Raw genomic sequence first — 21,984 nt, 5'->3', positions numbered from 1 at the left:
GAGTCGACCACTTTGGTCCAGACTGAAATATCTCAAAATTTTACACAGACATTCATAGTTCCCAGACAATGAATCCTACTGATGTTGGTGATCCCCTGAATTTTCTTCTAGGTTTATAATTTGGGTTGTATTGAAACTACTAACTATTGGATGGATTGCCATGAAATTTGACATTCATGTTCCTCTGAGAATTAAGTCCTAATCCAATTTGTTCTTTACAGGTTTATATGGTCAAATACCTGTAAAACTAATTTCATTTCTATCAGCCTCAGCTGTACTTTGTGTTCAGTGCTAAAGCAAATGTTAACATGCTATGCTAAACTAAGATGGTGAACATGGTCAACATAATACCTGCCAAACACCAACATGCTAGCACAATGACAATTGTGAGCATGTTAACATGATGATATGAGCATTTTACTCAAAGCACCACTGTGTAGTGCAGCTTCACAGAGCTGCCAGCATGGCTGTAGACTTAGTATTGTTACTGGAATAGGTAGGAATAGTCATTGGATTCTTATATTGTGTAATTACTGAAAATATTGCATTGCTAGCCTATGCATACCTGTCTTAGCGTCTCTCTTCTTGACAGGTTCTTTGTCTTTGGGAGTCTTCTTGATTTCTTTCTCTTCTTTGGAAGGCTTTGTTGGTTCTGTTTCTCCCTTAGAGATCTTCTTTGGTTCCTTTTCTTCTCTGGGAATCTTCTTGACCTCGACCTTCACCTTGGAAGGTTTCTCTTGGCCTTGTTCTTTAGCGAGCTTCTTTGGTTCTGTCTCTTCTTTGGAAGGCAACTTTGGTTCTTTTTCTTCCTTTCTAGACAATTTTGTCGGTTCTTTCTCTTCTTTAGAAGGTTTCTCTAGATCTTGTTTTTCTTTAGAGGGCTTCTTTGGTACTGCCCTTTCCTTGGAAGGACTCTCTTGCTTGCCCTCTTCTTTTACCTCTTTAGAAGGCTTAGCTGGTTGTTTCTTCTCTTTGGAGATCTTTTCTGGTTCTTGTTTTTCAGGCTTTGTTACTTCTTTCTCTTCTTTAGGAGGCTTTTCAACTTCTTTAGCCTCTTTATGTGGTTTTTCTTGTTCCTTCTCTTCCTTCGAGGGCTTTGTTCGTTCTCGTTCTTCTTTAAGAGGCAGTATTCCTTCCTTCTCTTCTTTGATATGCTTTTTGACCTCTTGTACCTCTTTAGGCTTTGTTGGTTCTTTCTCTATTTTGGGAGGTTTTTCCTCCACTGAAGGCTTCTTCAGGTCTTTTACCTTCTTCATAGGCTTCTTCACTTTTTCCTCCACAGAAGGAATTTTCTCTTCTTTCTCTTCCTTGGAAGGCTTCTTGTCTTCCATCCCTTTCTTTGAAGGCTTCAGTGTCTTCTTTTCTTTAGAGCGCTTCTTAACCTCTTTTTCTTTTGTAGGTTTCTTAATTTCTTTCTCCTCCTTAGGTGGTTCCCCTTCTGCCCTCTCCTCTTTAGAGAGTTTCTTCACTTCTTCCCTTTCCTTAGAAGGCTTCTTTATTTCCTTCAGTTCTTTAGGCTTCACCTCTTTCTCTACTTTCTCCTCTTGAGGCTTTTTCAGTTTTTTCTCTTCTTTAGATGGTTTCAAGTCTTTGTCTTCTTTAGGTGGTTTCTTCTCTTCTCTCTGATCTTTGAGAGGTGTCTTCACTTCTTTTTCTTCTGTAGGAAGTTTCTTCTCTTCTGTCTGATCTTTGAGAGGTTTCTTTACTTCTTTCTCTTCTTTGGGATGTTTCTTCACCTCTTTCTCTTCTTTTGGAGATTTCTTGTCTTCTTTCTCTTCTTTAGGAGGTTTCTTTTCTTCTTTCTCTTCTTCGGGAGGTTTCTTTTCCTCTTTCTCTTCTTTGGGATGTTTCTTATCGTCTTTTTCTTTAGGAGGTTTCTTCAATTCTTTCTCTTCTTTGGGATGTTTCTTCTCGTCTTTTTCTTTTGGAAGTTTCTTGACTTCTGCCCCTTCTTTGGATGGTTTCTTGACTTCTTTCTCTTCTTTGGGATGTTTCTCCATGTCTTTTACTTTGGGAGGTTTCTTTTCTTCTTTCTCTTCTTTTGGAGGTTTCTTTTCTTCTTTCTCTTCTTTAGGAGGTTTCTTTTCTTCTTTCTCTTCTTTGGGAGGTTTCTTTTCCTCTTTCTCTTCTTTGGGATGTTTCTTCTCGTCTTTTTCTTTTGGAAGTTTCTTGACTTCTGCCTCTTCTTTGGATGGTTTCTTGACTTCTTTCTCTTCTTTGGGATGTTTCTCCATGTCTTTTACTTTGGGAGGTTTCTTTTCTTCTTTCTCTTCTTTTGGAGGTTTCTTTTCTTCTTTCTCTTCTTTGGGAGGTTTCTTTTCCTCTTTCTCTTCTTTGGGATATTTCTTCTCGTCTTTTTCTTTTGGAAGTTTCTTGACTTCTGCCTCTTCTTTGGATGGTTTCTTGACTTCTTTCTTTTCTTTGGGATGTTTCTCCATGTCTTTTTCTTTTGGGAGTTTCTTGATTTCTGCCTCTTCTTTGGGTGGTTTCTTGACTTCTTTGTCTTCTTTGGGAGGTTTCTTGACTTCTTTCTCTTCTTTGCGATGTTTCTTCATGTCTTTTTCTTTGGGAGGTTTCTTGACTTCTTTCTCTTCTTTTGGAGGTTTCTTCATTTCTTTCTCTTCTTTAGGAGGTTTCTTTTCTTCTGTCTCTTCTTTTGGAGGTTTCCTCGTTTCTTTCTCTTCTTTAGGAGGTTTCTTTATTTCTCTCTCTTCTTTGGGATGTTTCTTTACTTCTTTCTCTTCTTTGGATGGTTTCTTGACTTCTCTCTGTTCTTTAGATGGTTTCTTTACATCTCTCTCTTCTTTGGGAGATTTCTTGACTTCTTTGTCTTCTACCTTTGCTTTGGATGGTTTCTTTACATCTCTGTCTTCTTTGGGAGATTTCTTGACTTCTTTGTCTTCTTTTGGTGGTTTCTTTACTTCTGTCTTGTCTTTGTGAGGTTTCTTGACTTCTTTTTCTTCTTTGGTTGGTTTCTTGACTTCTTTCTCTTCTTTGTGAGGTTTCTTGATTTCTTTCTCTTCTTTGGAAGATTTCTTGACTTCTTTCTCTTCTTTTGGGGGTTTCTTTACTTCTGTCTTGTCTTTGTGAGGTTTCTTCACTTCAATCTCTTCTTTAGATGGTTTCTTGACTTCCTTCTCTTCTTTGGGAGGTCTCTTAACTTCTCCCTCTTCTTTTGATGGTTTCTTGACTGCTTTTTCTGCTTTATGTGGTTTCTTGATCTCTTCCTCTTCTTTGGGAGGTTTCTTGATTTCTCTCTTTTCTTCATGAGGTTTCTTCACTTCTTTCTCTTCTTTGGATGATTTCTTGATTTCTTTATCTTCTTTGGATGGTTTTTTTACTTCTTTCTTTTCTTTAGAAGGTTTTGTCACTTGTCTCTTTTCTTTAGGTTTTGCTATTTCCTTCTTCTCCTTAGAAGGCTTCTTTAATTCTTCCTCCTCTTTGGACAGTTTCTTTGCTTCTTTTTCGTCTTTAGAAGGCTTTGGTTCCTCCTTCTTTTTAGGCTCTTCTTCAAAAAGCAATCAACAAAGTGTCAGTGTCAGTACTGTAAGATGTCTGTAACAGACTTAAAGGTAGAGCAGTCTTAAAGCAAGCAAAGTATCCTGTGCCCGTTGTGGGAAGGTTACTAATACTGAAACACAATTTGATATACCTCTGTTCATGTTGACATTATTATCCGTATGTGCTAATAGTGCTAAAATACACAAATACAGTACAGTTAAACAAATACATTATGAAGCAGCATTCAATTGTGGACATATTTCATATTTTGTATATATTGTAGGATACAAAAGGTAACAGCCGTGTATTTATTTTGAACAATATTTTGTATTTCAACAAGTCTGAATACCTTTGGGCTTCAGTGGTTTCTTCCCAAGGGGTTTGGCCTCCTCCTTTGGCTTTTCTTCTTTTAGTTTTTTCTCTATGGGTTGTTCAAGTTTGGCTTCCTTCTCTTTCTTCTCCTCCTTTTCAGTTTTTGCTGCTTTGAGGTCTATAAAAAACAATAAATCTTCATAGGCAAACCTATCAGGTGCTGGGGTGCATAGAGTTTTTACAAAATTATACCAAATAAATGCATTTAATTAGAGGATATATATATATAAAATGGATTTTAGGAGTAAACAGTCAAGAAGGTGCACATTCAAGAATATTACCTTCAATAATGGCATCTTTAACTTCCTTTATTGCGTGTCTTTCCTTTGCCTCTTTGAGAACTTAAGTATATTATACAGAAAGATGTAAAAAATATACAGTACATAACAGTACATTTCTGAACAGTAATCTTTTCTGTAATATAGTCATCATGACAAATAATCATGCTTGCATAAGCACTATAAGCACTATGATGCTAAAAACACCATGGTCAAAAACACACCAAAAACTGGATGATGTTATAGTATTAAAACAATCAGACCTAATCTTTAGAGGCAGGCTGCAGAGTTGTACAATAAAGTAAAACTGTCTAGTTGTTCAGTAATCATTTTTCAATGATACACACTTCACTGTGGAGAGAAGATCATACATTACATCATAGTGTTGTTTCATGTCCTCATCCAGAAATCTATCAATATTTTTCTTAGCCTACTAGCTCCATCTAGCTGCCCTCTGTACTAATGGCTCACTGCCACCTAAGGCAATGACTGTTTGGTTTAAAGCAGGAACACTTAAGTACAGAATCATCACCTTGGGAAATAGATTTGTCTTTACTGAGTCATCACCAAGAAAGTAGCACAGTTAAAGGCGCTGTACTGTATTGGTCTCAAGATCCTCTTTCTGTGCAGCTATTCACACCTAAAGTCAGGATGAGTTTCTGATCTAAATAAAACTTGACCTTGTTATGTCCATCTTTATTTGCTTTTCAATTAAAACTGTCTATAAGTAGTCTCTTAAAGAAACACACCAACATTTTGGGAAATGTGCTCTTCTTTCCTGTGGTCAGATGAGAAGATCAATATCAGTTTAATCCCTGTGTGGCCAGTACAAAGACTGGTCTGGCACACACATTTATATTTTCTAGGAAGTGAATAGAAGCCATCCACGGGCATATACTGTACATGGCAAAGGTGACCTTGTGCCATGACCACCTAAGAGCGTCCAGACTGAACTTAAAGCTAATTTTAGAGGTAACACTCTCGCACAGTCAACGCCAAGACACAAGGTGACGCGACAAGGATTCTGGTTAACACAATTGAGGTGAAGACGTGTCCTGGTGAGTTTGCCAGCTCAACTTTTCCTGAGGTTTCACACCTCTAATTCTTTGTACAGAGATAAGGATAGGTGGAGGAAAATAACAGAAAGAACTGGAGAAAAAAGACTAGAAAAAAATGATTGCGCCCAGAATGGGTTTAGCCTAGCTTAGCTAAAAACTGTAAGCAGGTGGAAACTGTTTTTGTCACAATTATAATGGATTAGTGGATGTAAGTGGATAATCATGCAAGTTTTGGAACTACAGTTGGCATGATGCTTTGGTGGATGTAAATAGGAAGCATAATGTTGCCATGGAGTCGGTGAGATACAACTTGAGCTATACTCATGGATATACAGACACTACTACACAGTGTATTACTTTAATACTGAAGTAAACTTAAAAACGTGATGATTCTCAGGCGAACTCTGGAATATAAGAGGCATCTTTTTCTATCATTTCTAAACGGGATGAATGGATGTTCATTCACAATGGACATTGGAGATAATGATATCCTTTGGAGGTGTAAGTCACACTGAATCTAAAACATGTGTATCATTTCTGTGTGTTCAGATTGAACAGTTATGTCTCGTGAATTTGGACGCAAAAAGACTCTTAATTGCCTCCATGAGCTGTATGTCAGACCCTCTGCTGCGGCTCCAACTGTGGACCGTGTTGATAGGCGGGCCAAACTACAATAACTTCCTGTTGTATTCAGAACACCGGCATGCACCTGTCCCTTCCACCTCACTATATTTCCAACTCCAAAATACCTAATTCCATTGTTTTTTATGATTTTGTATCTTGCTGACCACAGATACATCTAAGGGTTACCTGGGTGGCTGGGTTTTATTCAGTATGAGTTTCGTGTGAAAAGCTGGCAACGTCATTTGCAGGGCTTTTGAGCTGCTGCGTTAAGGGACTCTTTGTTGGTGCATTTTTGCTAGTTTAGCTATTTTCCAAGTTTCCAGTTTGTGCTAAGCTAGGCTAAACCTGTCTGTACTGGATGCACACAGATTAAACTGATATCAACCTTCTCCTCCGATTTGGGATAAAACAGCAAACGAGTAATTCTTAAAATGTTGGAATGTTTCTGTAATCTGTAATGAAACAGCTTTTGTGATGGAAATCATTCTGTTGGTTTAAAACCTCGATGCTCTGCTTGATGATTAACACAGTCATAAAACAAATGAACAAACACAATGTTAACAAAAAGCACTGAAATGAAAATATTAGACACGTTACATCTGTGAACAAATATCTGTTAGGCCTCAATAACTTCAGTCCTGTCACAACCAACGAGTCAAAAAGCATTCAGTATGTCCTTGAAAATGAAAGATGAAAATGAAAGACCGTCACTCCACATTACATTTATCATTATTAACACTCACCATGCAGAAACATTTTCATTACCTGATAATGAATGAAATGATGAAAGATATGTGATGATTATGTTGAGAGTATTGTACCTTTCTCATGCTCGTGGAGGCGCTCGGCTCTGGATCCGACTCTTCTGAGCCTCTCGAAGGGAACATGAACTTTCCTCTTTCGCTTGAGTTCAGTTTTCCCACTTTCACTGTTGTTGTTGTTTTCATCGTGATCGTCGACGACGTCCGAGTATTCGTCTTCGACGTGAACTGCTGTTTCTTCTTCACCCTCCTCACCATCAGAGTCAGGTACTACACTGTCATTAGCGAGTTTTTCAGCTGACAGAATTTTAAGATCAAGTTGTTGGACATCTTCAGCTTCATCTTCATCATCCACCTCCATCATCTCCTCCTCCTCCTCATCTAATGCCTCATCTTCATCCAGTTCTAAAGCTTGATCGACAAACTCAACAAACTCATCTTTGATATCAGTGTCAGTTATTTCAATGTTTTCTTCATCTCTTTCTTCATCACCATGAAGATCTTTATCTTCAATGTCTTCCACCAAATCATCTTCAGTTTTGGTCTCCTCCTCCTCCTCATCTTCTACTGCATCTTCTTCAGTTTTTATCTCCTCCTCCTCCTCCTCCTCATCTTCTACTGCATCTTCTTCAGTTTTTATCTCCTCCTCCTCCTCCTCCTCATCTTCTACTGAATCTTCTTCAGTTTTTATCTCCTCCTCCTCCTCCTCCTCATCTTCTACTGCATCTTCTTCAGTTTTTATCTCCTCCTCCTCCTCATCTTCTACTGAATCTTCTTCAGTTTTTATCTCCTCCTCCTCCTCCTCCTCCTCATCTTCTACTGCATCTTCTTCAGTTTTTATCTCCTCCTCCTCCTCCTCCTCCTCCTCATCTTCTACTGAATCTTCTTCAGTTTTTGTCTCCTCCTCCTCCTCCTTCTCCTCCTCCTCCTCCTCATCTTCTACTGCATCTTCTTCAGTTTTGGTCTCCTCCTCCTCCTCCTCATCTTCTACTGCATCTTCTTCAGTTTTTGTCTCCTCCTCCTCCTCCTCCTCCTCCTCATCTTCTACTACATCTTCTTCAGTTTTTGTCTCCTCCTCCTCCTCATCTTCTACTGCATCTTCTTCAGTTTTTATCTCCTCCTCCTCCTCCTCTTCTACTGCATCTTCTTCAGTTTTTATCTCCTCCTCCTCCTCCTCCTCCTCATCTTCTTCTACTGCATCTTCTTCAGTTTTTATCTCCTCCTCCTCCTCCTCATCTTCTTCTACTGAATCTTCTTCAGTTTTTGTCTCCTCCTCCTCCTCATCTTCTACTGCATCTTCTTCAGTTTTTATCTCCTCCTCCTCCTCCTCCTCATCTTCTTCTACTGAATCTTCTTCAGTTTTTATCTCCTCCTCCTCCTCCTCCTCATCTTCTTCTACTGAATCTTCTTCAGTTTTTGTCTCCTCCTCCTCCTCCTTCTCCTCATCTTCTTCTGCATCTTCTCCAGTTTTTGTCTCCTCCTCCTCCTCGTCCTCCTCATCTTCTTCTGCATCTTCTCCAGTTTTTATCTCCTTCTCCTCCTCCTCCTCCTCTTCCTCCTCCTCCTCCTCCTCATCTTCCACCAAATTATCCTCAATTTTGGTCTCCTCCTCCTCATCTTCCACCAAATCTTTTTCAGTTTTTGTCTCTTCTTCCTCCTCCTCCTCCTCCTCCTCTACTGCAGCTTCTTCAGTTTTTGTTGCCTCCTCCTCCGCTACCTCTTCCTCCTCCTCATCTTCTACTGCATCTTCTTCAGTTTTGGTCTCCTCCTTCTCCTCCTCCTCGTCGTCCTCCTCCTCCTCATCTTCTACTGCATCTTCTTCAGTTTTTGTCTCCTCCTCCTCCTCCTCCACCAAATCTTTTTCAGTTTTTGTCTCCTCCTCCTCCTCCTCCTCCTTCTCCTCCTCATCTTCCACCAAATCTTCTTCAGTTTTTGTCTCCTTCTCCTCCTCCTCCTCCTCCTCTCCCTCCTCATCTTCTACTGCATCATCTTCAGTTTTTTTCTCCTCCTCCTCCTCATCTTCCACCAAATCTTCAGTTTTGGTCTCCTCCTCCTCCTCATCTGGTATTGCATCTTCTTCAGTTTTTGACTCCTCCTCCACCTTATCTTCTACCTCGACCTCTTCTGTTTTAATGTCTCTCTCTTTTTGTTCTTCTTCATCATCCTCTGTTTTTAATTCCTCCTCCTCTTCCTCAATGTGTGTCACATCCTCCTCTGTTTTAATCTCCTCTTCCTCAGTATCATCCTTGCTGTCATCGTCAAGGATTCCCTCATCTTCCAGTGATGCTTCATGTTCTGTTTCTTCACGGTCGACATGTTTCACTAGTGATGTGATAGTAACAAAATTTAGTGCCTGTTATCGATCTTGTATCTGACTAATGAATGTGACTATTAAAGAAAAACCGTGTGAATACCATCATCTTCCTCTGCCTCTTTCACATCTGCTACACTGGCAGCCTCAGCCTGCTCCTCCTCCTCCTCCTCCTCCTCCATCTTTGAGTCTGCAGCAGGAGCAGCTTCATCTTTGGCAGCGTTCATGATCTCTGTAACTGTATCATCAACCCATGTGACCTGTTTTATCTGACCTTCACATCTGTGGCATTTTACGTGGAAAAGCAGCTCCAAACTTGTTTTCAGGTACAGAAGGAATTTGATGGGGTGAAATGGGAACAATGACAATGACCATTCATAGTATTACATAACACACACCACACGCTGCAGTTAATTGTGACTTCCCCCATTTGCTTAAGACATCATTAAAATAAGCTTACTGTCAACAAATCTTATGAAATGATCAAAACCAACTTTACTTAAACAGCAATAAATAGTGCTTTTGTTGGGGACTACTTTCAACTGCGTATTAATACACAATCTGTGCTCTAGTAGGTATTTACAGCAGCAAAGTGTAATTAACTTAAGAAAGTGTGTGATTAACTCAAAATAAACTACAGTGCTCATGTGACCAAGTTCAATAATGTGGCTCATTGATGTTTTTTTTAATAGTTTTTAATGGGAGGTTTACGAGTAATACATTTATTGATTATTAATCGAGTGCAAATACTTTTAAAATATTATTAAATCTTTTTTCTTCAGTATCTATGGATATTAAACGTGTGTGCATGTGAAAGAAACAGCCAAGACTCCATTCTGAAAATTCTGTAAATACTGTAAATGCTGTGCAGTGAACATCAGATATACTTTTTGAATGGAAAGACTGTCTCCTACCGAAAATGTCACATTATGGTTTGTTTGTAGCCTTAATGTTGTAATATTTTACTGCCACGGAGGACATAAATTCCTGATGAGTGAAAACGGGTTGAAATCAAATTCTTCAAATTCGTCAAATTCTTTCTAGTGGAATCTGGACTCGATGACAGTATGTGACTGCTCGACCTGTGAAAAACAACATCCCTTGTCTATGGCACATATCAGGCTTTGACTACACTGACATGACTTGTTAGATGGATCAATTCATTGTTGGTTATTGTCTTTTCATTGGATTTGTTGACAAAAAGAAAAATATAGAATATTACCAGACTTATTCTTTAATGACTCTTTTTTTCCTCCCATCACCACTTCCTCAAATATTACCACCCAAAATGACTATAGTCAATAATATTCTGAAGGCTAACTTTTGAAACATGCAGTGTAGACTTGTAGGATTACATGCAAAGATAAAATGAAATATTCCACACGCTAAACACATGTCATCCAGTACAAACAATCCAGATACATACATACGTACAGGATATCACAAACAGACTTTAAATTGTTGAAATACAGGTAGCAGTTGGTCAGTCAGCCAGTCAGTTGTACAGAAGATGCTTGGACAATGCAGGAGGAGGCAACAGAAGACTGCAACCCCAAAAGACACATATTAAAGACAATTTTGCATGCTCAATATAACATAGAAATAAAAAAGAAAAGTTTAACATACGACACAAAACATGATGAATGGAACAAAACCAACTTATTGGCAAAACATGTGAATGCAGAAATGTTACATCCAACCAACGGTCAGTGTGACAAACAGAGGGAGAGATGCAGTCACCAAATCCATAACAACTTGGTTGCATAGACGTTTATTACAATGAAGGTGGTACAGTGGTTATGATGCACATTTGTTCATGCCATAATTTAATAAGAGCAAAAGTTTATTCAAACAGGATTGACATACAGTTTCTCGTACTTCAGGCTCGCTGTATTACACAACAACAAGGCAGGCTCGAGACCAGTTCACACAAAGTGATAAGAAAAACAAAAATCAATGCAAACATGCATGAAAGGCCACTATTTGCTGGCAACACACATTGCACTCCTCCAAATATAAATGTTATTGTATATTCCTGCAATATATGGTGGTGTTTTCTTACCTTTTTCGAAAGGTGGCAGAAATTCACCTACATTTCAAAGAAGATAATGAAAGACAATTTCATTTTTAAGGAATAATATTTAGCGTTAAAAAAAGAGGAAAAATATTGTCATTACTTACCTTTCCTTCGTACCAAATGGATATCAGATGGGGAAGCTACAGTTTCATCTAAACAAAGAGAAGAAAAAGACATGTTGTGCAAACGGGGTGTAATTTGCAGTCATGGACAGGTAAGATGCTTTTAGGTGGATTAAAACTGTAATAAAATAGAAACCTTTTTCAGTTACTACATTTACACCCGGTGTGGCAACAGGTTCACCTAAAACAAGAGAAGAAAATATGGTAAAATATGCATCAAGGTGTCAGTAAATTTTTTAAGCATAAGAATTTTTATCTTTCCCGATCAATAGTATTGAAGCAACGCAAACAAGCATACCTTGATCACCAACAAGCATGCTTGACATGTAAGCCAAGAACAAATCTTTCTTGTCTGTGAACTCCAACAGGGCATCTTCGACAACTTTCATGGGGTCAATGGACACTTCAGGGACGATCCCTGAAATATCAGCACACCACAAAGTCAGTTAAAGCTGCTTTTCATAAAAAAAATATACATCTTCAGATTGTTTACTATGTCTTCCATTAACCATACTTATTCATATATATGTATCTCAGTTCAGAGAGTAAGTATGAGTAATCATTTCAAATGCAAACACAGGGATATACCCACAACAGTAATGTAATGTAGCTAATATGTAAATTGTATGTCAACATATGTTAAAACAGACCTTGTTCGCCGATCAGCGCTGTGGAGACGTAGCTCACAAGGATGTTTATCTGTTCTGTGGTGATCTCTGCTGTTCTCTTCAGAGCTGACATGGGGCTAAATCCCATAGCCTGCTGGATATCTGCTCCACAAAAAAAGTCTTGCATTCATTGCTTAGTTACATTCCACCACTGCATTGTAGAGGTACACATACAAAGATTATGTAAAGGTTAGAAACCATGGCAGATACTGTACCTTGCACTGTGTCCAGTATTACATCCAAGATTGCACAGAACACATCCTGGATGTATCCTGCTATTCCATTCATAAAGTCATTAGTAACACTGAAGACACGTCTGCCAATAACCACAGGGTCAATGAAGCTAACGTCAGTGGTTCCTGAGAAGAACGGCACACATTCAGGCCAAAGCTCCAGTGAGTTACTTCATTCAACAAACCAGTCAATATTTTTTTTGTTACACACATTTGTAAAGACAGTTAATGACCAATAGGAAAAGCAATTTATACACCCATAACAAACACAGTTATTGAGTTATAATGTTGATTTAGTGATGGATTTAGGCAACAAGTAAGGATTCAACAATACAGACATGATAGTATTTAATGTAAATATTGCTCCACAAACATATGAGGCAGGTACCTTTTGTTATATCCAGTATGTTGTCTAAGATGGCACAGAGCACACCCTGGATGTAGCTCACTATTCCACTCACAGTGTCGTTAGTGACACTGAAGACACCTCTGCCGACTACCACCGGGTCCATGAAGCTAATATCAGCGGTTCCTGAGGAAAAACAATTCAGTATAAAGGACAAATATGTAAAATCAATACTGTACGTTGTTAAAGATCCATTTTAAGATGTTAAGAGGTTACAGATTAGAGAGATGTTAAATGGGGGAGGGGAGGGGGGGGTAAATACCTTTCACTACATCCAGAATAGTGTCCAAAACGGCACACAGCACATCCTGGATGTAGCCCACCACTCCACACGTGAACTCATTAGTAACACTGACGACACCTCTGCCTATGACCACAGGGTCAATGTAGCTAAGGTCAGTTTTTCCTGAGAAAAACAAGGACATTTGTGAGGGAGGAAGTAATGTATTAATAATCAAACTGGGCAAGAAAGATTATAGTACAGTTTTACTTGAATGGAACAAATGATTAGTCTTTTTTTACACAGGTAATTAGGATAATTATCATGTTATTTGCTTGTGAATAAAAAGGGAAGGCAGACAAATTTCTTTGTCAGAAATAAGCATCAAAATATGGAATACATACCTTTACTTATATCCAGTGTAGTACCCAATACAGTATCCACAATAGCACTCAGTGCGTCCCTGAAGGAGTCCACAAATTCACCCACGAAATCATTGGTTGAATGGAAAGCTCGTCTGCCGATGACCACAGGGTCAACATAGCTGAGGTAGAAGTTCCCTGTGGTTTTTTGGGGGGGGGGAGATAATTGGAGTCATGGTTACATTTTACATGTTAAAATTAAAATGCTGACAACTTTTGAGTATGAGTGTGTTTTCATACCTTCCTCGTCTGAAAAATAGCGAACAAATCCATCTTTTGCTTCCGATATTTCCTCAGCAGCGTAAGTGGCAGCGGACATGGGGTCACTTATATCAGGTGCACATTCTGGGGGTCCGGAAATAAGAGTCATATATTACAATTCAGCACTATTAAAAGGAAGGTGTGGCATGCATGCTCCTGTATCACTGAATGTACCTTGAAACTTATTGAGCAGACTGGATACTTCATCAACAGCGTCGTTTACAGCTTGCACAGGGTCCGCAATGATTTGCTGAATGTCTGAGAATAATAACGTGACATATTGATAATCATGCGTGTCTGGTGATTACAAGTTCTTCAAGAAATAACATACATTTGTTGGTATTTGTGACCTACCAGGGACTGCCTTGTACTCCACAAAGTCAAACATCACCACTCCCACCACCAACCAGGACAGGAGGGCAGCCAGGGCAATCAGCAGCTCTGCAGACATTTTCAACTTCCCGAGGAGCCCCAGCCCTTTGGACCTGAGAGAGCTCGTCTGTGCTGCCGCTGCTCCATTGGACCCACTGGCTGCGGAGGAGGAGGAGGCGGATTTGGCTCCTTCATGTTAAAACACAAATAGATACTAAAGTCACACTGAGAGCTGAGTTCAGGTTTTGGTTGAACTATTGCCTCTGCTACACTGGAATTGTTTGTTTTGTGCTTTTACAGTCAGAGATTTAAAATGACCCAATTCTCACTGTATCTAACATTGTAGAGCGGCACGCAGGTTAACATCACAATTTCAAAGAGGCCACATTCATACACATTCAAGTGCATTGGGAAAGTGTTGTATAAAGGTATTTTTTACTCTAGAGCTAGACCAATAAATTAGCAGGGCCATGTATGACGGCAGAGAAATACCAAAGATGTGTGTCAAAATTACAGTTTGTCTGCCAGAAAGTGCTGACTTATTTTTCGACTGTAAAATGTTTTAAATAAAGTCAAAATGTTTATTTATGTCATGTGTATCTGTAAAAAAAAAAAGCCAATACCGGCTGATATATTGTTATCAGATTTTTTTAAGCTTTTAAATATTGACATTAGTATCAACCATAAAAATCCATTATTGGTCAGGCTCCTCACAATACGCTGTCAGTTGTACTTCAAGTGTTTGCTCGTGTTATCATCAACACCATCCATCCCTGGAACAACTTATATCTTGAACTCATTGTGGCTCATTCTGATAGTCATGGCTTAGTCTGTGGCATGTTTGGGAAAATAATGTCCTTCCATAGCCGCCCTTTCTCGTCTCATCACCTACACACTGCAGCTAAACAACGACAGGTGAAGAATATTTTTTATGTGATCAAAGGATTTAAACTTTACACGTAGGAGCCGATGTGTCTGACCTTTATCGAATGACAACCTCTGCGTGTGTGATGGCTCAACATGTAAGCTCATTTCCTTATGTGAATTACATGAAAGCCTTGTGTCCTAATAAACATACGTTTATCTGACATTTCAGTTGGCAACATCCAGTCAGATTCAAGATCGGAAAAGACCTAATTTCAACAGGTTATCCAAACATATATGCACATGATTCCCATATGTTTAGTACTGTGGAAAATTCACCTGATGGCATTTAATGACATCCTCGCCATCATCAACCAAGAGTGTGAGTGAAGCAACACGGCTGTACTTTCCAACTTGGACCTGGTGCCAAGGTGTCAAGAGACACCTTCTAACTGTGAATGAACTCAGAGCATGCCTGACTCATGATTCACTTCCTAATACACAAATGCTGAAAAAACTCAAAATAATCCCCTGAATTATTCAGGGTGGACAGGTGGTGTCAGTATTTCACCACAAATTTGCACTGAATCTAAAGGAAAACAGCCTGTTATTACTCTCAATTCATCTGAGCCCTGAAGCTTCATAAAACAAAACATTTGGTTGCCAAATATCACTTGTTTGAGCAGTTTACCTAAAAGGTTTATCTTTAAATAGCAAAGTAAGAAAGTTGTTGGAAAACCAGAGGTCAGCCCCAGCAGCAGTCATGTCTGTCACAGGAGAGCAATACTAATACTCTGGCTACATGATATCCTGTATTTATAGCAACCGACTTTCAACACATTTTCCTGAGAGGACGTACCTGATAAAAACATTGCCATTTATTTATTACATAGCATATATTAGTTAGGCTTTCTCTGCTGTAGCAAACAGTAAGTGTTGTTCATTTCAGTGCTGATGCAGGTGTAACAGTCCTACCTTCAGCCATGGTGATATGGAGACAATTTCAGGTGTTATCCTTTAAGTTGGGGGCAAAGCCTCCTCATGCAGGAGTGAACGGAAAATCACAGCTTTACTTTGAATCCAATCAGCATCCACTCCAAAAAAATGTTCCAGTTATTAAATTATTCCATTTCCACTTGGTGATCGCAGTCTTGTTTCCTAGACCATGTAATCCACAGGTTGAACTTCTCCAGGATTTAAAAGAAAATGAAGAAAATGGAAAAATCAAACATAAACTAAGTTTTACAGGTGTTGGGGAATTTGGAGCTGCCAGTGCAGCAGCATTACAGAGGGGGTCTGGGGACGGTGGGGCAAAGGAAAGCAACACAGGGGAAGGAAAGAGCCAAGCTAATCACAGGGCTGGGTAGGGTGAGGGGGAACAGACGGAATATCCCTCCCAGTGTTATTGGTGCCTCACATGGGTATAGGTCAGAGCAGAGCACAGGGAGGCTTCAAGGTAACTTTATCCCCCAGAAGGTCTGGGTTATTCTTAGCTGGAGCTCTGCAACACCAGATGCCCTGGCAGGCCTTTTTTGGCGGTTGAAGGGGTGTGTGTAAGATCAGTTGGCTGAACTGGGCACCCCTACTGGTGCGCCACTATAATCTGCCCACTAAACTGGAACAAATCAGGTGTCCAAGATGGGGAATGGACAAAAACACAGGTGAAAACTGTCCTTAAAGTTAGTTTCTCAACAATAAATTCTGACAACACGTGTGGCCTCTTCCTCCCACGGCCACTGGAGCTTATGTGGCTTATTTTGTTCAGGGGTTTCTTTTTACATTCTCACATTTGCTTATGGCAGCATCAAAATAAACATGTTTCCAAAAACATAAACTACCTCAACCAAAAAGAAATGTCCAGCATGTGCATTAAAACAGCGCCCTCTTGTGACCATTTAATCAACCTGCAACAGCTTAAATTGCTATATTTGTGCTGTGTCTAATACACTGTATGTACAATATACTAGAAAAGGTTCACAAGGTAAGTAAGTAAAAAGTCAATAAGTGGAAAGGCACTAAGACTAAGAGTCTACAGCAGTGCTGGCTGCTCTGTGAGGCTGCTGTCACAGTGGTGCCTTTAGCTAAATGCTAACATTGACATGCTAACATGCTCACAGTGACAATGTTAACTTGCTGATGCTAAGCAGGTATAATGTTAGCATGTTCATCATAGTAGTTTAGCGATAAACACAAAGTACGGCTGAGGCTGATGGGAATCAGTTTTGCAGAAATCAAAGTATCTATTGGACAAATTCAATTTTCGACCTGAGGATGGTGCTAGAGGAAAAGCTAAAGGATCACCAAAGTTATTACAAATCATCCTGAGAGGGACATGAATGTTGCTACCAAATTTCATGACAATCCATGCAATAGTTGTTGAGACATGTCAGTTAAAACCACAGATGTCAACCTCCTGGTGGCACCACTGGGAGTCACTGGGATTCCTCTTCTGAGGAACACGGATGTCTGTTCAAAGTTTCACAGAAAAATCATCCAATAGTTGTTGAGATATTTCAGTCTGGATCAAAGTGGTGGACCAACCAACAGACAGAGAGCCACCCCAGAGCCACTTCACTAGCTTGAATATAATATAATGTGTACAGGCACACAGAGACAAAAACTTTATTGAAACATCTGAAAAACAACTGCACATTAGATACAACACTGCTTAGATCATGAGCTTTTTTTCATAGATTTTAATAAACACAAGCTAAACAATAAAATGTGCAAGAAACAAGACATCAAACACACACACACATGCATAAACGCAGGTGTGTCTTTACAGCGTAGCTGCAGAGCTGGGGGCCACAGGTCTGATGATGAGGGTGAGCTCCATAGGTACAGGAGGAGGAACGTATCTCTCCTCCCTGAGAAGCCGCAGCAACAAATCTTCAGTGTCCTGCGGCCAGCAGTAAACACGCGTGTTCAGAAGCCAACTTGGGACGTGCTTCTGTAAGGAGTTTGAATACACGTGTTTTTATGTAGTAGAAATGGTGGAAAGTGAGAAAAGAGTGTAAAAAAAGTCTTTCTAACCTTTGATGCATTGAGGAAGAGAAGTGGTATGAATCTGAAATTCAAGCTGCCGTGCTGGATGAATTCATTCTGCATCTGGCAAAATCAGATTTAAAATTTAAGTATTAGCAATTCTTCTCAGGATTATGTCTCATTTAAACAAAGAGCAAATACGTTCTCACCATAGAGTGAATGTATTTAGTGTGAAGTCCATGGCTATCAACCACACATCCTTCAATGTCCGCTTTATACTTTGGACTGATGGCGATTATAATCAGAGTTGAAGGCTGTTTAAAAAAATGCACATTTTCAACACACTCACTGCCTGAAAAGACAACTGCAGTATAAAACAGATACACAACATGGAATATGGTGCAAAGTGACATTTGGTCTGATTATCTAGTCATAATACTTACAAAGATTTTATGTGACATTATAAAAATAGCAATACAAAAACACATAAAATCAGGTTTTAACTGCAACATTCACTTACATCTTTCAGGTAACTGTCTTTCCACTTGTTGATATCCATGCGTCTGAAGGGGTTGTCAAATAAATCAATCTGTGAAATTAAATTCAGGGCTGTAAGTGAACTGTCAAAGGTGTTTTTTAAGTTACTCTTGAGTGAAGACTTAGTGGCTTACAGCTGGTCGAAAACCTTGCTTTGTGAGGAAGTCTACGAAGGGGACTATCTCTGTCGAAATGTCTGAAGAATAAGTTATAAAAACATTTCCTGAGAAGAGAAGAGATCATAAAGATGTAATTTGAGCCATTTTACATTAGTGAATTACACTGAAAGACCAGAAAGATAGAGAAACATGTATGCTGTAATGCCATGCAGTACAAGAGCCATGCAACACATACTACCTTAGTTAAACTGAATCTGAATTTTAATTAAAATATTAAATTTTTGTTGAGACTGAAATGTGTTCTTTGTGGTGGTCTAATATTTTGTAAATATACTGATTTACTTTACAAGAACACTTTAAAGTTTATGCAATCCATGCATGTATTATTTCCTGTGGAAATAACACAAAATGTCTGTCTTCATGATGAGTGAAGCACATAATAAATCACTTTTTTTTTTGGAATAAACCTTAGTCTTTAGTGGACGCATTTTTTTGCACCTCCTGCAAAAAGAATAGAAGTAACAATTGAGTGCATCCTTTATTCAAAATGTATTTTTGATTTATTTGACCAAACCCCTAAACAGGCCTGGCAGGTTTATAAAGACAACATACATTAATAACACGCCCTGCTACAGTTACTTTTAGGTGTCCCACACTCTTCCCTATTGTGCTCACCAGAATTCTTTTGCTCAGATATAAACTGAGCTGCTCCCAAAACAAGAGCACCTTCCTTTTTAAATAAATGTGACTCACGGCACTCATCAGGCAGACTGATGGTTCTTCTTTTCTCATGTGGATGTGAGACGGACGCCTCTGCTCCCGCCGAGCTCAGATTCATCACGCTGACCTGCGACATGCCCTCCACAGGGGGGGCGGAGAACTGAGGCACGTTAACCGAGACGCCTCCCTGAGCCAAGCTGTCATTCATGAAGTTATCTTGACGTCGGAGCCTGAAGCAGCAAGACAGTAAAATAAACAAAGGCACTTGCTGACATGTTATGGGTCTGTGTAATATGCAAAGTAGAGACCTTTGCAGCACCAGGCTTATTGCAACAATGACAGTGAACTTAGAGGAACTTTGTGGAATTGTATACTGCTGGGTAAGATTACAAAGTTGGGTAGTGGACCTAATTGTGAAAGACATTCTTATTTCGGCATGTCAGACCAGTTTTTTTTTTACCAGTTTTGGGAGTCATCCCAGGGTCTTCTGTGCTGCCAAGGAGCAGAGTGGTGACATGGCTGAGGTGGGTATCTGTTGACTGGATTCAGGTTGTTCTGCTTTTCTCCTGCAGAGTGATAATACCTGACATCCACAGTATGATGAAGGTCTATGGATAGAGTTTAAAAATTTCTATGTGATGGCACATCAGTTCAGATTAACAAGGCAGAAAATGCCTAAACAAGACACACGAGAGGAAGTTGCCAGTTCAAATACATATAGACCAGCTAAATGAAAATCATGTTTTTTTTACATAATAATGAAAATACAACGGCTGCCAATGACAGAGATGGAAAGTAACTAAGCATTTACTGAACTACTGTACAATTTTGGGTACTTTACTTGAGACTCTTTTTCTGCTACTCCACTATAGTTCAGAGTGAAATATCACACTTTATACTCCACTACATTCAAGTAATGCAAGTATTCACATTTTTCATACAAAATATTTGATCCTTTGATAAAATATGAGGAATTGTTATAGATTAAAATATGTAACAGTATGTCAAATAGTTAAAGTTTGCTCCACCTCGACCAGCTACAACGTTAAAGGTCTGCTTACATGTTTTTTGCATCTGTAATAATAATCCAATAATATATACAGTAATAACGCAATTCTGAAAGGGGCCATTCTGACGCAAAATGAGTACTTTTAATACTGTAAGTACATTTTGCAGATAATACCTCCTTTACTTTTAAAGACTTAAAAATCAGAAAACTTCTTCAAACCTTTGCTTATGGCATCTTTTTAAAAAAATCAAGCAGACTACATATTTACCATTTTCCCCCTTTCAATGAAAACATTTAATACATCTTACCATAGTTGTGCATGTAGTGGTGAGGAGGTAGAAAGGGACTGTAGTGCTGCCACTCATCATCAGATCTTAGTGGCAATGGAGGTTCAAGATCCTCCTGTTCGGTTTGAAGCTGAGAGAAGTATTCATATTCCCTAAATAAATAGATACACTATTTTATCAAATCCAAAGTATGCCCATTTCTTTGACTGATTTCCCAATACTAACATGAGGCTTTTTCTCCGTCACCTCATTGTGTCTGTGTTTGTAGACCCTGTTGCTCCACAGTTCCAACAAGAGCACTCTCCTCTCGTGTCACCCTCCCTGGTTTCTGCAGGACGAAGGCCATCAGGAGGTTGATGATGGAGATTGATCCTGGCAGGAGTCGGTCCTCTACCTCCTGGCTCTTTGTGCTGCATTAGCTCTTTGTGCTGCATTAGCTCTTTATGCTGCGCAGCACGAGCAGTCTGACTCCTAAACTCTTGGTTCACTTGTCTGACTCTTGGTGGGCTTTTTGGGCAGAAATAATCTGCATTCATGCAGCAGGTTGGTATGAATGTATCATGATGTGGATTAGCAGGAAATATTTGGTTTTCTGTGACTTCAGGGCTCAAAAGGGGATTTTCTGATTTATCTGTAGTGGAAAACACTTTCAGCTCTGGTACTTTTTCAGATTTCTCCATCTTAACCAGCTTACTACAGCATAGCATGAAGGCCTGCAAGTAGGTGACAGAAGCAGGAAAAACAGTTAGTTCAACTATAAAACAGTTCAACTATATTTTAATCATACTACTAATGGTTGAAGATAACATTTTTCATGCACAATCTAAGTGGATTATTCTCAAGAAATTATAAATTATTAATATATACAGTACATACCAGAGGAAAATATATTCTGTCATAAAATGTCTTTTGTACATGAAGTGAAAAGGACGAGTAACAATGACCTACCTCTTCTCTGCTGGATTCTTCCTGTCCTGTGTGTGCAGAGGCTTGTGTGTGTTACAGCCTGCTATATGCAAATTCTTCACTGCTTCTGCTGCGTCCAATCAGAGCCAAGAATGTCGTGTTGGTATTGCTCAGCCAGATCGGCAAGGAAAGATTAACTGAGGAGGATAACATTCTTATTCTTGGAATTTACTACTGTTCAAAAACGTTTCACAAAAGGAATATTATTCACTTATAGGAGCAACAATGAAAAGGGTGCGATACGCTAAAGCTATACTTCTAACAAGAGGCAAAAAAATCTAAAGATTTAGGTAGTAGGTTTTAGTCAAAACAGAAAATTAAAAAGCTCAAATCGTGATGAAAAATGAACACAAACGGGTATTAAATTAAAGATTGCTTCACTAAACTGTATTCAGTTGACTGCTCTCTTATTGCCGGGTGGACACCTACTAAATGATTTGCATATATTCTGTGTTCAGTCATGTTGTCTTTATGACACGTCAGCCTGGGGGAAAATCTCAAAGATTCACTCTCCCAAACACTTTAGCTTTAAAAGCAGTTACTGACAAGTGTTCAGCGCAAATTGTTTCAAAGTCCACAGGACGATGATGGCAAGACTGTTTATTTCAAAACCAGTTGTGTACAAGTAACAGACAGAGACAATAAATAATGCAGAGACCAAAAACATTTTCTGTATATCTACAGAATTAGGGTAAAACAAAGTGATACAAAAACTAGTTTTTGCTCACTTTTCCACCCATGAAAAGCAACTTAAATACACACGGAAACTGTGTATTGTCCTGGAATGCACCTTCTCGCCAACAGAGAGAAG

At 39.1% G+C, this 21,984-nt stretch overlaps 3 protein-coding genes across 3 annotated transcripts; all 3 read right to left on the bottom strand.

Annotated features, from left to right (window-relative positions):
• Positions 1-750: 750 nt before the first annotated feature.
• LOC139297914 (axoneme-associated protein mst101(2)-like) lies at positions 751-15,535 on the bottom strand. The gene is made up of 17 exons (XM_070920725.1): positions 15,526-15,535; positions 13,669-13,875; positions 13,489-13,572; positions 13,294-13,398; positions 13,036-13,191; positions 12,674-12,817; positions 12,394-12,537; positions 11,988-12,131; positions 11,755-11,874; positions 11,403-11,522; positions 11,241-11,285; positions 11,087-11,134; positions 10,968-10,994; positions 4,155-4,214; positions 3,851-3,991; positions 939-3,508; positions 751-813 (listed from the first exon to the last, which is right to left on the bottom strand). The coding sequence occupies exons 1-17, from the start codon at positions 15,533-15,535 to the stop codon at positions 751-753; spliced, it is 4,188 nt and encodes a 1,395-aa protein (XP_070776826.1).
• LOC139297848 (cilia- and flagella-associated protein 251-like) lies at positions 6,635-9,132 on the bottom strand. The gene is made up of 5 exons (XM_070920658.1): positions 9,009-9,132; positions 8,510-8,916; positions 7,994-8,203; positions 7,391-7,459; positions 6,635-7,198 (listed from the first exon to the last, which is right to left on the bottom strand). The coding sequence occupies exons 1-5, from the start codon at positions 9,130-9,132 to the stop codon at positions 6,635-6,637; spliced, it is 1,374 nt and encodes a 457-aa protein (XP_070776759.1).
• A 1,748-nt stretch (positions 15,536-17,283) lies between the features above and the next one.
• Positions 17,284-19,119, bottom strand: LOC139297913 (E3 ubiquitin ligase TRAF3IP2-like). The gene is made up of 6 exons (XM_070920723.1): positions 18,945-19,119; positions 18,207-18,295; positions 18,056-18,124; positions 17,745-17,849; positions 17,584-17,658; positions 17,284-17,500 (listed from the first exon to the last, which is right to left on the bottom strand). The coding sequence occupies exons 1-6, from the start codon at positions 19,117-19,119 to the stop codon at positions 17,330-17,332; spliced, it is 684 nt and encodes a 227-aa protein (XP_070776824.1). The 3' UTR covers positions 17,284-17,329.
• Between the last annotated feature and the right edge of the window lie 2,865 nt (positions 19,120-21,984).

This window comes from Enoplosus armatus, chromosome 15 (assembly GCF_043641665.1).
Source record: "Enoplosus armatus isolate fEnoArm2 chromosome 15, fEnoArm2.hap1, whole genome shotgun sequence".
Classification (NCBI taxonomy): Eukaryota; Metazoa; Chordata; class Actinopteri; order Centrarchiformes; family Enoplosidae; genus Enoplosus; species Enoplosus armatus.
The sequence above is the reverse complement of the archived record's forward strand: the minus strand, read 5'-3'. Positions and strand labels throughout refer to the sequence as shown.

Excerpts from the sequence above, each read along its gene's own strand:
- LOC139297913 (XM_070920723.1), bottom strand. The coding sequence starts at position 19,119 with ATGAATGACAGCTTGGCTCAGGGAGGCGTCTCGGTTAACGTGCCTCAG. Across the intron at positions 18,125-18,206 it reads AGCAAGGTTTTCGACCAGCT|ATTGATTTATTTGACAACCC; the intron begins GTAAGCCACTAA and ends TTAATTTCACAG. Across the intron at positions 17,501-17,583 it reads TCTTCCTCAATGCATCAAAG|AAGCACGTCCCAAGTTGGCT; the intron begins GTTAGAAAGACT and ends AACTCCTTACAG.
- LOC139297848 (XM_070920658.1), bottom strand. The coding sequence starts at position 9,132 with ATGAACGCTGCCAAAGATGAAGCTGCTCCTGCTGCAGACTCAAAGATG. Across the intron at positions 7,460-7,993 it reads CAAAAACTGAAGAAGATTCA|GAGGAGGAGGAGGAGGAGGA; the intron begins GTAGAAGAAGAT and ends GTAGAAGATGAG. Across the intron at positions 7,199-7,390 it reads AAGATGAGGAGGAGGAGGAG|GAGGAGGAGGAGGAGATAAA; the intron begins GAGGAGGAGATA and ends GAAGATGAGGAG.
- LOC139297914 (XM_070920725.1), bottom strand. Across the intron at positions 13,399-13,488 it reads TCTGCTCAATAAGTTTCAAG|AATGTGCACCTGATATAAGT; the intron begins GTACATTCAGTG and ends CCGGACCCCCAG. Across the intron at positions 11,286-11,402 it reads CATGCTTGTTGGTGATCAAG|GTGAACCTGTTGCCACACCG; the intron begins GTATGCTTGTTT and ends CTCTTGTTTTAG.